At 39.9% G+C, this 14,535-nt stretch overlaps 1 protein-coding gene and 1 long non-coding RNA gene across 5 annotated transcripts in view; one reads left to right on the plus strand and one right to left on the minus strand.

Moving 5' to 3' along the window:
- LOC104586983 (kinesin-like protein KIN-14K) overlaps positions 1–14,535 on the plus strand; it is a 105,265-nt gene that overhangs the window by 18,337 nt on the left and 72,393 nt on the right. For all 4 annotated transcript variants that reach the window (XM_088896427.1, XM_088896425.1, XM_088896424.1 and 1 more), the window contains 4 exons: positions 8,851–9,189; positions 9,283–9,364; positions 9,447–9,542; positions 9,624–9,803. In XM_088896427.1, the coding sequence (XP_088752553.1) occupies positions 8,851–9,189; positions 9,283–9,364; positions 9,447–9,542; positions 9,624–9,803 (697 nt within the window). The remainder of the gene's footprint in view (positions 1–8,850; positions 9,190–9,282; positions 9,365–9,446; positions 9,543–9,623; positions 9,804–14,535) is intronic.
- The window catches only part of LOC148802872 (uncharacterized), a 91,766-nt gene that overhangs the window by 15,100 nt on the left and 62,131 nt on the right, over positions 1–14,535 (minus strand). The gene's annotated exons all lie outside the window — the stretch shown is intronic.

The following is a 14,535-nucleotide window of genomic DNA, read 5'->3' on the forward strand; positions in this document are numbered from 1 at the left end:
ACAACTAAGAAGGAGCTATGACTAGAAAAGAAGCCATAGCGATAAGGTGGACGAGAAATACGTGATGATTGACACAAAGGAATAGATGAAGGTAAATCCTCGGGAGGAGAATTTGTACTTACAGTAGTAATGGATGGAGAGGAATGACCAGTCATTGTTGCTGGAAGTGGAGGAGGCATAGGTGATGGGCGAACTAGATGCTTCTTGAAATACATCTGAAGTGGTTGAAATGAAGAAGGAGAATCACCTGCAGAGCCAAAGTTATGTAGAATAGAAATGGGTGGTGTAGGCAATTTACTAATATGTTCAAAGAATGAAAGGTTCTCAAGAAAGATGACATTGCAGGAAATGCGCAACCTACGGATTTTGGGATCATAACAAAGAAATCCCTCGTGTTCCATACTATATCCTGTAAATGCACATATAGCTGATTGAACTGTTAGCTTAGTGCGTTCATGGGGAGGGAGATGAACAAAACAAACACATCCAAAGACTTGAAGTATGGATAGGTTTGGTGGGTGATGAAATAAGGATTGATGGGGAGAAGAATTTCCAAGGATAGATGTAGGAAGAATATTGATGAGGTGAACAACTGTGCGGGTTGCCTCCACCTAGAAGGTAAGTGAGCATGAGAGTCTTGTATCAAGGATCTCACCATACTAGCAATGTGGCGATTCTTGCTCTCTACTACTCCATTTTGTTGAGGAGTACCAGGACAAGATCTCTGGGACTGAATACCATGTTATTTAAGATATGGTTGAAACTCACCATCCTCACCATCATAGTACTCTCCCCCCTGAATTTGACCTCAAAATGCTTATGGTACTTTTAAACTGGGTCATTATCATAGCACGGAAATTCTTAAACATGGATAAAACTTCTGATTTCTTTCGAAAGAAATAAACCCATGTGTATCGAGTACAATCATCAATGAATAACACAAAATACTTATAACCCAAGCGTGAAATAACTCGAGACGACCACACATCACTGTGAATAAGGTAAAAAGGTATAGATGGAAAAGGTAAAACATCACTTTTACTATAGCAGCAAGTTAAACAGGATTTATCAACATTCTTAAATGAAGTAGTGATAGGCAAACAACCAGAAGAAAATAAGTAATCCAAATTTTTAGCACGAGTGTGACCCAAACGTTTGTGCCATTAGTTCCACACATTATTACAGGAGGAAATAGAAGAACTAGGGGTAATAGACAACAAATAGGAGTCTAGTGAATCTCTCTTATTCTTGAATTCTAGAGCAAACAGCCTTCCAAGCCTATACCCCTTCCCTTTTAGCTCCCCAGTGTGTTGGTCCTGGATAAAACAACCATCACGAGTAAATAAGACATTGTTACCATTATCAACAAGTTGCCCAACAGAGATAAGACTAGTAGTCAATTTAGGCACAAAGAAGGTTTTGGGAAGATGCAAGGGTTTGGACATAGAAGTGGACAAAAATAAATCATCACAACCACATATAGGTATAGGATCACCATTAGTAGTAATAATATGGTTGATAGAGGTGTAAGGTTTAGGAGACTGACCAAAGGAGGCTTCAGTCATGTAATTTGAGGCCCCAAAATCAATAATCCACATGTGAGAAGGAGATGAATACAAATAAGCAGACTTACCAGCCAGTCCATAAGCAGAAAAAGCAGAGGAAATAGCTAAAGACATGAGCTCACGAATCTTTTCTTCAGTTAGATTTCCCTATGCACTTGGTTTATGAGCTAATGATGAGGTGACAGTATCAGTAGAAACAGGTTCAGCCAAGGCTTGATAAGCCTTATGTTGTCCTTTCTTGGGAGGCCTAGTTGGGCATTCCACTATAATGTTTCCCTGCTGTTTGCAGTAGGTACAAAAGTTTTTCTTCTTGACGTGGGATGCCACGTGACCATATTCTTTGCATTCATAACATTGCATCTTCGAGAAGTCTTTCTTACCTTTCTGTTTGGTAGCCAAAAACATTGTATCAATCTCATGTTCCTTCTTTTAATCTAGTGTAGACAAGGTAAGAAGACGAATTTCCTCCCTTAACAACTCTCCAAGAATTGCATCAAGATTAGGCACTGGCTCTTTGCTGAGTATACTAGAGCATAGAGTCTCATAATCAGGCCTGGGGTGCATCAAAAAGTGCATGGTCTTTCTCTTATGGAGGTGTTTCTTCATAGTTTTCACGCAACGGTCTATAAACAGATCCCCAAAATGAGTCAGTTCATATTCAGTCCAAAGATTCACAAACCCCGCATAATATTCCTGAATTCGCTTCTCCCCTTGAACTTAAGAGAAGATATCAATTTCAATTTGATATTGCCTAGTCATATTCAATTGCTGATTGTTGAGAATGGCTACACAGGGGTGTTTTTGGTTTTTTTCTCCTTTCTTATACTCTCAGTATTTGGGCACCCATATAGGGGTCTTCTTGTAATTATTATTTTCTCAAATTATAAAGTAATCTTTTGAGGGTGTGAACGGTGAATAACACACACCTCTCGACACTTGCTATCTTCTTCCTATTCTTCTTCTTCTCTTCTCTTCTCTTCTCTTCTTCCTCTCTCTTTGAACCCTAGTTTCTGCAACTTGGTATCAGAGAGGGTAGAAGCATCTGGGAGTTGTTCTCTGCTGATATCCTACCTAGAGGTGATTGCTGACGTCAGACTGCCGCCGGATGATGTCAGCAGTCCGTACAAGTGCCGGCAGCAACCTATGAAGCTTCTATGATTTTTGGTGGAATTTTTAAGGAAAAAATTACAGAAATTCCAGATCTGATGTCGAGCCATGTACAGCATGTTTAATGATATTTTTCAGCTGTAAAACCTAGACCATTCAGGTCGTTTTTCAATTTGGGATTGACGGGAAGTGGTCCCATAATTTTCTGAGCACTATGTGATTTTTGGGAGATTTTTTTCTCCTTCTATTTTGCCGCCAGCCTAGTTTTTTCGTGCTTCCTTTGGTTCTTAACTGTGTGGTAACCTAGTTTTTAGGTCTGGAACCTCGGTTAAAGTGTTGGGGGTCCTTTTTGGTTGGTTAAAAGGTGTCTTGTTAGAATATGGAATCATTTAAGGATTTTCAGATGGGCCTAGCGTGCTCTCGAGAATTGCAGATATTTCCAGTGGTATGATAATTATTGTTAAACTAGATGGAACTAATTTTTTAGAGTGGTCTCAGTCTACTAAACTTACCATTACTAGGAGGGGTAAACTGGGATTCATCACAGGAAGGGAAGTGAAGCTGAGTCCTGAAGACCTGAAATTTGCAAGGTGGGAACAGGACAACTCCCTTGTTATGTCATGGCTGATTTGCTCAATGCAACCTCATATTGCCCGAAATTACATGTTTCTTCCATTTGTCGAGGATATCTGGGATAGGGTGGTTGCTACTTATTCCCACGTTAACAATATTGCTGGTGTGTATTAGCTTCGGAGGGAAGCTTGCAGTATGCGTCAAGGGGAGAGATCTGTTGCTATGTATTTCTCTTCTCTACAGTTTATCTGGGAAGAAATGGATCACTTGAAATCTCTAGTTTGGAAGGACCCTGAAGATGGTGAGCAGTATCGGAAGTACATAGAGGAGAATAGAGTCTTTGATTTTTTGGCAGGCTTAAACCTAGAGTTTGATTTCACCAGGTAACACATTCTTAGTGCAGGCGTTGTCTCTCTTGCTACTGCTTATTCTCTTATACAAGGGGAAGAAAGCTGAAGAACCGCCATGATGTAATCCTCCGTGAGTGATCATTCTGCCTTAATGTCATCTCGACCCAAGCAAAATACTAGCAAACATCCCATTGCAGAGAAGGTCGAGGATGTTATTTGTGAGTACTGCAAGAAGCCAAGACACACTAAAGAAAGGTGCTGGAAGATCAATCCTCATCTAAAACCGGAGAAGTACAAAACTGGGAAGAAGGGCAATGGTCACTTGGCTACAGTTGGTAATGATGCTCAACCCTTGGATGTGCTTGAATCTACTAATGTGATGGACAAACTCAAGAATATATTGTTGCAACTAGAGAAGGGTGGTACATCCTCATCATCTGGTTCTGGACTTAGTAATTTATCTAGTTCATATGCCAAGACAGGTACTTCACTTGCTTGTTCCACCTCCTTTAGCCCATGGATTGTAGACTTTGGGGCCAGTGCCATATGACTGGTATGTCTTCACATTTTACCTCATAAAAGTTAACCCCGGGGAAGGGCAAGATTATTGTTGCGGATGGATCTCAGACCCCAATCTCGGGTCAGGGTGAAGTCAGAATCACTAATAACCTTTCTCTTGAATTTGTTCTACATGTGCCCCAGCTACAAAAGAAATTATTGTCTATTAGTTCTCTAACAAAATCCCATAATTTCTCAGTGACCTTTTTTTTCTAACCATTGTGTTTTTCAGGACCTGAGCATGGGGAAGACAATTTGAAATAGGCATGAAGTGGATGGAGTCTACCTCTTGGATGGACCTTTAGAGCATGGATTGTGAAGCCAGATTGAGTCTTGTTCTAATGAGAAAATGAGTCTTTTGAAATTATGGCATTGTCGCCTTGGTCATATGTTTGTCAATTCTGTCAAGTTTTTGTTTCCAAAATTGTTTGATTTTGTGTCTAAATTGAATTTTGAATGTGAAGTTTGTCATTTATCCAAACAATGTAGAAACACATATTTTGCAAGCAGTGAAAGAAGTAATGTTGCTTTCCACTTGATCCATACTGATGTTTGGGGCCCATATGCTGTCCCCTTTATGGGGGGGGGGGGGGGTACCATAGTTGTCAAGGCAACGCCTAGGCGATGCCTAGGCGACAAGGTGCCCTTTGAGGCTTGCCTCGCCTAATCGCCTAACAGTTTTCTACTTCCTACTGTAAAGAACTTTTTTATTCGTTCTTTTTTGAGATTATAATTATAAAATAGACATTATTAAACTATAATAATCATTTTGTGTGTTTATATACTAATTTCTTTTTATTATTTTCTTATTTATTAGGGTTTAATCAACATAAACATTGCTAAATGCTGCATTAAACCCTCAAAGACTTAAAAGCCTGAACCAATAAGTAAGGAAGAACTAAATGTTTTATCTAATCAGAACATTTTCCTCTTCCATATATTCTTCTTCTACTTCTTCTTCTTCTTCTTCTACTACTACTACTATTACTACCAATACTTTTTATTTTCTTCTTTTCCTATAACAAAAATAAGGGTTCAGCCCCTATATTTTTTGAGTTTTATTTTCCTTATTCCTTTTCTTCTCATGAATATGTTGATTTTCTATACTTTAATATGGAATTTATACTTTTCTTATGAAAATCATGAATAATTATTAAAGAAATATGGTTATGGTACCTAGGGAACTGCCCTAGGATCTATGTTTTTAACATAAAATATCCATCGCCTAGGCGGGCGCCTAGGCGACTAGGCGACTAGGCACCCCCAGTCACCTAGCCTCACCTTGGTGCCTTGAAAACTATGGGGGTACATATATTTCATTCTCTTCATTGATGACTACAGTCGGTATACATGGCTTTATTTGATGAAAAATAGAGATGAAGTTCCTATGATTGTTCAAAACTTCATGAATATGGTCGAGTCACAATTTGAGAAAAGAGTTGAGATAATAAGATCTGACAATGCCAAGGAATACTTTGAATATCACTTGCATATATTTCTTGAAGACAGGGACACTATTCACCAAAGTTCTTGTAGTCATACTCCACAACAGAATGGGGTGGCTGAAAGAAAAAATAGGCATGTGGTTGAAGTTGTTCGAGGCTTATTGTTCCAAACTCTTGTTCCAACTCGTTTCTGAGGTGATGCTGTTGAGATAGCTGTATATCTCATTAACAGACTCCCATCAAGGGTCCTTAACCTTCATTCTCCTCATCAACAACCCTTCCCTGATGAACCTCTTAATCTACCCCTCAAGGTCTTTGGTTGTGTTTGTTTTGTTCATGATATGAGTCCTTCCTAGCGCAAGTTTGATCCTAAATCAGTTAAGTGGCTGTTGTGTGTGAAGTGGTTGTTGTGTGTGGACTGCTCTCCTGCTCGCATGGGTGTTACTTCAGCGATAAGGTAAGAGATTTCAGTGCATGATTTCTGTTATGGATTAAATAGGAGGTGTGTTTCAGACCATTTGCTAGGGTTTCGGCCAGTAAGTGCTAGGGTTTATGTTGGTTTCTTTGTGCATTTTGAAGGAAGAGATATGAGCATATAGTGGTGAGATTTCAGGTAGTTTTAGGAGTAGGGTTTGTGGTGTGAGCACACTTTTCAGCAACAACAAGTGCTGAAATCAGTGTGACAGGTGTGATCTAGGGTTTGTGGTGTAAAGAGCACACATTCCAGCAACAATTAGTGCTGCAATCAGTGTGACAGGTGTGACCTAGTGGTGTGTAGTGTGCAGATCTCAGTGATAATAGAATTCAGCAAGTGTGCAGAACTGGTGATAACATAATGGGAGACAATAATGATTATAAACCTAGTGTGATGGTGCCTACAAACTACCTAAATGTTCAGATGACCTCCATTAAGTTAAATTGAGAGAATTATGTGCCTTGGGCTAAATCCGTTGAAGTCTTTCTGAAGGCAAAGAAGAAGGTAAAACACATCAGAGAGGAGAAACCCTCCTCTGACTCTCATGAGTATGAAGACTGGGAGCAAGAGGACGCTCAGATCATCACATGGTTGTGGAACAGTATGGAACCCAGGATTAGTGTGAACTTCATGTTCCTTGATACTGCCAAAGATGTGTGGGACCATGCGAAGAAATTGTATTCGGTGCAGGACAATACAACCAGAGTTTATCAGCTTTATCAAGAGTACTTTAATTTGCAACAAGGCAATCAGAGTCTTGAGGAGTACTATGCCAACATGAGGAACATACGTAATGAGTTGAATGTCTATCATCCTCTCACTTCTGATGTCAAGATTCAACAACAACAGAGAGAGTAGCTTGATGTGACTAGATTTTTGGTGGGACTAAAGTTTGAATATGAACCAGTACGGGCTCAGATATTTGGGGGATCAGCTCTTCCGTCCCTAGAAGAGGTATTTGCTCGACTTCGGAGGATTTCTATTGGATCTACTGAGAACTCTAATATCTCAGATAGATCTGCCTTTGCTGCATCGAGAGGCTGTGGTGGTAGAGGTGGAGCTCGGGGAGCTCAGTTTAGTCGTGGTGGTGGTAGTGGTTCTGCATATGGCCGAAGTGGCAATGGTGGGTCTACTTATAATCGTGGTGGTGGTCGTACTGGGAGCAGAGATTCAGGGGGAGCCCATGGTAGAGGACGTAGCTCAGGCTCGAGGAAGTGCACTCATTGTGGTATGGATGGACATACCATCAACTATTGTTATGATTTACATGGTCCTCCCTCAACCTGGGCCAATCATGCCGTGACCGGTGACTCAAGTTCCAGCTTTAGACAGGAGAATCATTCATCTGACCAGTTGCCTCCTACATCCACAGATGGTCCCATGAAGGAGATGGTGAGTGTTCCCCGTGATGAATATGAGAGGTTTATCCAATCACAGCAGAACACGACGACTTTTGCTCACTCAGGTATGGCTTGTCTGGCATCTACACCCAATCCTTGGATCATTGACTCTGGAGCCTCTGATCACATGACTGGAACTCCAGGTGTGTTTTCCTCCTTATCTCATTGCTCAACATCATAATCTGTCACCCTTGCTAATGGTTCCACATCCTCAATTTGTGGTGTTGGTAATGTTGACCTAGATCCTATATCCCTCTCATCAGTTCTGTATGTTCCTAAATTGCCTTTTAACCTTATGTCTGTTAGTAAGCTAACCAAATCACTTAACTGCTTCATTACCTTTTATCCTTCTATGTGTGTCTTTCAGGATCTCAAGACGGGGATGAAGATTGGTGGAGGGCATGAAGCAGGTGGACTGTATTATCTTGATCGTTGATTTTGGTCAGCAAACCGCTGACCCGGGCGGTTAACCGTTCGAACCATTCGAATGGTTTTGACCGTTTTTTATTTTTTTATTTTTTTTGTCAGAACGGGCCGACCGTTCGAATGGTTTTGACCGGTTTGTTCTCCAGGTCGGTTTTAAAAACCTTGTTGGAAACCCATGTCCTTCAGGTATTGGGGGTGTCCTAAGAATTGAGGAGGGTAGGGTGTTAGCTATGTTTTCAGGGCCAATTGGAGTGGGTGATGCTCTCCGGGCTGAGATCTCAGATGTCCTAGAAGGAATTCAAAGGGTTAATGAGATGAACATCACTAAATTGGTTATAGAGGGAGATTCTAAATTGTAGTGGGCTGGCTAAAAGAAGATAATGCTAGCTTTTGGAACTACAGCAATGAGAAGAGGACATTTATGTGACTGACTAAGGATACTGAAGTCAAACTGAACTGGGTAAAAAGAAGTGCGAACTCCTTTGCTGATGGGTTAGCCAAACAAGGGATGACTAGGGACTCTATGTTTTGGGCTCACTTGTAATCTTGTTCTCTTTGTTTTTTTTTGTTTGTCTAATGGTGTGGGAGTAAAGAGATTTTATCTCCCTTTCTACTGTATTTAGTTCTTTTTATTAATGAAAGTTATGAGTTATTGATAAAAAATGAAATTCATTCTGTTGTTAGAAAAGAAAAAGAGAAAATAGGGAGAGCAATAGACATTCAACCTAATCTTTCTAGTCCACCCAAAAAGGTGTCTATTATAATAAATGCTGAAATTACAACTCTGCTCTCATAGTTATAAGCGTGTAACCTGTATTCTAACAATCAACATATTACTAAACTACTATTACAATGCATTAATCATATTCTTGACATATTACTTTACATGTAACATGTATTTGCATATTTAATTGCTGCATTACTATTCTCATTATCTATTGCTCATTGCAGACAGAGAAGACCAAAATGGAAGAGAGAATGAAACATGAGCAGGATGTGCTTAGACTAATGAAAGAGAAGGACCTCACTGATAGTGAAATATCTTCCCTGAAGCAGGAATTAGTAATGGCCAAAAGGACTTACGAAGAGCGTTGTTTGCAGTTGGAATCGGAGGCTAAGGGAACTAAACATGACCTGGAGGAGAGATTAAAGGAGCTTGAATTCCTTTTAAAAACTTCACAGGAGGAAGTTAAAGAATTTGAGGCATTTTCCAGTTCTAAAGCTGAAAATTGGAAGAAAAAGGAATGCAGCTACCTGAGTTTTATAAAGTCTCAGTTTGAATCTCTTCAGGTTTGCTAAATTTACTGTGTTCTGAACTCTTTCCTCATCTTTTTCAGTGCTCTTACACTTAAGACCTTTCATTCATGCTTTGAAACCATTCAGGAACTGAGGGTAGCTTCTGAGTCCATCAAGCAAGAGGTTATGAGTACACAACAAACCTATTTAGAGGAATTTAGTCACTTGGGTATGATGTATTAACCCAATAGATTCTTATTAGAGTTATACTGGTATGTCCAATTTTTATTCTCAACATTCAATTTGTGCAGGTAAAAAGCTTAAAGGATTAGCAGATACAGTTGAAAATTATCACGTAGTTCTTGCAGAAAACCGGAGGCTTTATAATGAAGTTCAGGACTTGAAAGGTGCCATTAATTAGTAACTTACAATTAATGGCTGTGTTATAGTTAATTATTTTGCTTCTTAGTTTTGTTTTTCTTTGATAGGTAATATTAGGGTGTACTGTCGTATAAGGCCATTCCTTCCTGGGCAGAATGGAAAGCAGACAACCATAGAATATATTGGTGATAACGGTGAATTAGCTGTTGTAAATCCCTCCAAACAAGGAAAAGACAGCTGCCGGATGTTTAAGTTCAACAAGGTCTTTGGTCCAACTGCTACTCAAGGTTTGCATTTTTATTTTTGTCAAATTTATCAAATTGTTTCTGTTGTTAGAGTTGTTATTTTTCTGCTGTTAGAGTGCTGTCAGCATGTTCTTATCCTCTATTTATTGTTTTATTATTAGGGTGTGCTGCCAGGGGCAAGAATGTCTTTTTTCTTCTTTTATTTATTTCATGTTATTAAAAATAAGAAGCTGGGCGCCGCCAGCCAGAACTTTTGACCCTCAAACATCTTTCTCCCTCTCTTCTTCTCTTCTCTCTTCTCCTCTCCCTCCTCTCTCTCTTCTAGAAAGAAAACATGGTATCAAAGCACAATCTGGGCAATAGGAATCCTTTTTTCTCTCTGAATCACATTCACTTTACTCAGATTTCTGATTTTTGGACAGGGAAGACAAGAAACCCTAATCGGACTGGTCAGAACACTCTTTTACTGGTTTTTTTGGGTTCTTGGTCGTAACACCAAGGTAACCCTAGTTGGAGGTGGCCGATGCTGTGAAGGCTCTTTTCCTTTGGGTTTGCACCTTCATACAGGTGCTGTACAGGGGTGCGTGATCCCCTTTGTCACAGGTATGCGCTGTGATTACTTGGTATGTGTTGTGTGTGATACCCTTTGTCACATGCATGTGCTGTGATTGTTTGGTATATGTAGTGTGTGGTCTAATGGTGACTAGAACTTAAATTTCTGGACTGTTTAATTGCTGCCAATGGGATTTCAGCAGTATTTTCTTTACTTCAGAAGCAGAATTTTTGGTGTTTAGTGTCCTAATTGTGACTGTGAGTGGTAGTAGCTGAGTGAGGACAAGTCTTGTGCACCTGTGGTTCTTGTTTTTTGTCCTATAGAATTTTTTCTCAATGGCAAATGATGATTCTGCTTCATCCGGGTTTCCTATGCCAATTACCCCTTTAAATGGCCTGAACTACCAGAGTGGGCTAAAGGTGTAAAATTTTATGTTACAACAAGGGGAAAAGCTGGTTACATAAACAGAAGAGTAAAATGAAGGACCTAAGAGTGGGAAAACTGAACATGATAGGTGGGACCAAGAGCAGAGCATAGTGATGTCCTGGCTTCTTGCAGCCATGGAACCTGATGTGAAGAGCTTTATGTGGGTAGAAACTGCTAGTGAAATGTGGGAATAGACCAAAACCACCAACTCTAAGCAAAGGCACTATACCAAGATTTACCAGCTACAAGCTGAATCCTCAACCGATAAACAGGGTAACCGTAGTTTGTTAGCCTATTATTCAGCCCTTACTTCAGAATGGAAGGTGTTGGACCACTATCAGGCTATAGAGTGGAAACTTGATGATGATGCTAAAGCCTATAAGAAGTTGGTTTCTCAGCAATAGGTTTTTTCTTTCTTGTTGGGACTAGACCCCGTATAAGAATCTCTTAGAGTTCAGATTTTGGGAAGTAAAGAGTTGCCTTCAATTCAAGAGGTGTATGCTCTTGTCCAGTTTGTGGAAAGTAGATGGAGTGTGATGGTTATAACTAAGGGGGCCGGGGAGCAACAGGTGGCATTAGCTACAGTGGGTGGTAACAATATGGGAAAGAAGAGTGATTCCAAGATAGTTGACGATAAAGACAAGTTGATCAGTACTCATTGTCGGCGTTCAAGACATATACCTGACACATGCTGGAAGCTCTATGGAAGGTCAAAGTGGGATGTAAAGAACCAAGAACAGGTTAAGGTGTAGGGTCAGAAGAAGTCTAATGCAGCAAATATGGCAACCCCAAGATACTCAGCCTGCTAGGGTGTCAACTCGTACTGCTCAGGAGCACTTCACTGGTTTTGACACCAAGGAAGATATCATTAATTCCTTTCATGGTCATTTGGTAGGGCCTTACGCTAGATGGATAATTCAACTATTGGTATTCCTACTTCATTTGCTTCTACATCAGGTAATGTAACCTTTGCCTTCCATTTCTCCATTGCCACTGATTCCCCTTGGATCATTGACTCAGGGGCCTCTAACCACATGATTGGTAAGCCAAATCTTTTTTAGTCTTATAGCCTTTTGTTAGAAAGGGATAAGGTGAAGCTTGTAGATGGATCATTCTCCTTCATTGCAGGCTAATGATCAATATCCTTTCCTCATGGACTTAACCTGAATAATGTGTTGCATGTACCTCAACTTCCCATCAATGTTCTTTCCATTAGTATCATCACAAGCTGTTAAAACTGTAGTTTAACCTTTTTTTCTTGGTTCATGTGTTTTTCAGTATCTAACTTATGGGAGGACAATTGGTAGAGGAAGCTTAGTGGATGATCTCTACACTCTTGACAACAAGGCTGGTTTCCCAGTGTCATCTCTAGAGTCACATAGTTAATCAAATAGGAGTATTTTTTCTGTGGAATAATCGGTTAAGTCATGTGTCATTTTAAGTAGTGAATTCTTTGTTTCCTTTTTTATTTAAGTCTTGTTCAATGTTAGATTTCTAGTGTCAAACATGTTAGTTGAGCAAGCAATGTAGAATAATATTTCATTCAGGTAATAAAAGATCAAGTTTCCCTTTCCATATTGTGTATTCTGATGTTTGGGGGGCTACTACTATAACTTTAGAGGGTGGGTATAACTACTTTATCACATTGATTGATGACTTTTCCTGCTATATAGGGGTATTTCCCATGCGTAGCAAAGACGAAGTTCCAAAGATTGTGAGGGATTTCTAGAGGATGGTGTTTACGCAATTTCATGTTGAAATCTATATTTTTCAATCAAATAATGCAAATGAATATTTCCATGGTGAGCTCAATGAGTTTTTTGCTTCTCATGGATCCCTTCATAGGAGTTTATGTGCGAGAACACCACAATAGAATGGTGTTGCAGAAAGAAATAACAAACACCTTTAGGTAGCACGAGGGATGATGTTACAGATGAATGTACCAAAATGATTTTGGATAGATGTTGTACTTGCTACTGCTCATGTCATCAATCGCATGCCCTCCAGAGTGTTGAACTAGAAGGTTCCTCATTAGTTGTCCCCTCAGTCTCCTTTATTTTCCATCCCCATGAGTGTTTGGTTGTCATGCTTTTGTCCATGATTTATCTCTGTCTCATGGTAAGTTAGACCCTTGGTCTATTCCATGTATCTTTTTGGGGTATCCCTCCTCTCAAAAGGGTTACTGATGCTTTGATCCCATTGGTCATAAGTTTTTTGTCTCTATGGATGTTTCCTTTATTGAGTTTGAACCATTCTTCCCTGCTTCTCCTCAAGGGGAGAGTAGCGTGGAGGAGGAAAAGCGGGTTTGTCAAGTATCCCTTGCTTCTGTTCTAGATCCTGCTTCTTTTCATGCCTTCATATGTAATTGCCGTAGAGATCAGCAACATGATAAAGATGTGGAGCTACTAGATACTGAGTAACCGACACCTTCAGATTCCCAAGAGGTAAGTCCAAATGACTAGGCACCCATGCTCCTGTTGATGCCCCTGCTCCCATTTCGGTTGTGGATGACCTTGACATTCCTATTGCTCAAAGAAAGGGAGTCTGGTCATGCACTACCAAACACCCCATTACCTAGTATGTATCATATGATAATATTTCCCTCTCTTACCGTGTCTTCCTATCTGTAGTTGATAGCATTCCCATGCATAGAAATGTGGCAAAGGCTTTAACTTGCCCTAAATGGACAGATGCTATGAAGGAGGAGATTAATGCCCTTCATAAGAAGCACACTTGGGAATTGGTGGATCTTCTAAAAGGGAAAGACCCAGTGGTGTGTAAATGGGTGTTTACAGTAAAACACAAGGCGGATGGAACAATTGAAAGGTACAAAGCAAGGTTGGTAGCAAAAGGGTACACTCAAGTCTATGGTGTTGACTATGATGGAACATTTTCTCTAGTAGCTAAGGTGAACTCAATTCGGGTTCTTATATCATTGGTTGCAAACCTTGATTGGGAATTGCATCAACTTGATGTAAAGAATGCCTTTTTAAATGGTTATTTGGAAGAGGAGGTGTATGTGGTTCAGTCACCAGGTTTTTGTGCCAAAGGAAGTGAAGATAAGGTGTGCAAGTTAAGAAAGTCCCTCTACGGCCTAAAACAATCTCCCAGAGCATGGTTCAATAGGTTTCATATGGCGGTGCAGCAAGTTGGATTCAAACATGTCAGTCTGATCAGACTCTCTTTGTGAAGAGGTGCCAAGAACAAGTTGCAATGTTTATAGTGTATGTAGATGATATCATCATTGTAGGGAACCGGAGCTCGAAAATACAAAAGTTGAAGGAATTCCTAGCTTCCCAATTTGAAGTGGAAGATCTGGGTCCACTAAAGTACTTTCTTAGAACTGAGGTTGTTCGCTCAAAAAGGGGCATCTTCATTTCTTAGAGGAAGTACATCCTTGATCTGTTACAAAACACATGCAAGTTAGGTGCAAAGCTAGCAGATACTCCTATGGATGTTGACTATAAACTGGGTGATTGTGATGGTGACCCTCTGAAAGATGTAAACCAGTTTTAGAGGTTAGTGTGAAGGTTGCTTTATTTGTCTATGACATGTCTGGACTTTGCTTAGGCTGCATTTGGCATTCCTTATTTAAGGACTTATCTCCTTTTTTCTATAAAAAACTCAGTATTAATAGGAGCATTTTAATTGCAAAAAGGAGATAAGTCTTTAAAATAAGGAATGCCAAATGCAGCCTTATTCAGTTGGGGTCCTAAGCCAATTCATGCGTTCCCCTAAGAGACCACACATGGAGGCAGTGGAGAGAATTCTCAGGTTTTTGAAGAAGTATCTAGG

The sequence above is a fragment of the Nelumbo nucifera genome, chromosome 1, assembly GCF_055504915.1.
Source record: "Nelumbo nucifera cultivar China Antique chromosome 1, China Antique-T2T, whole genome shotgun sequence".
Taxonomy (NCBI): Eukaryota; Viridiplantae; Streptophyta; class Magnoliopsida; order Proteales; family Nelumbonaceae; genus Nelumbo; species Nelumbo nucifera.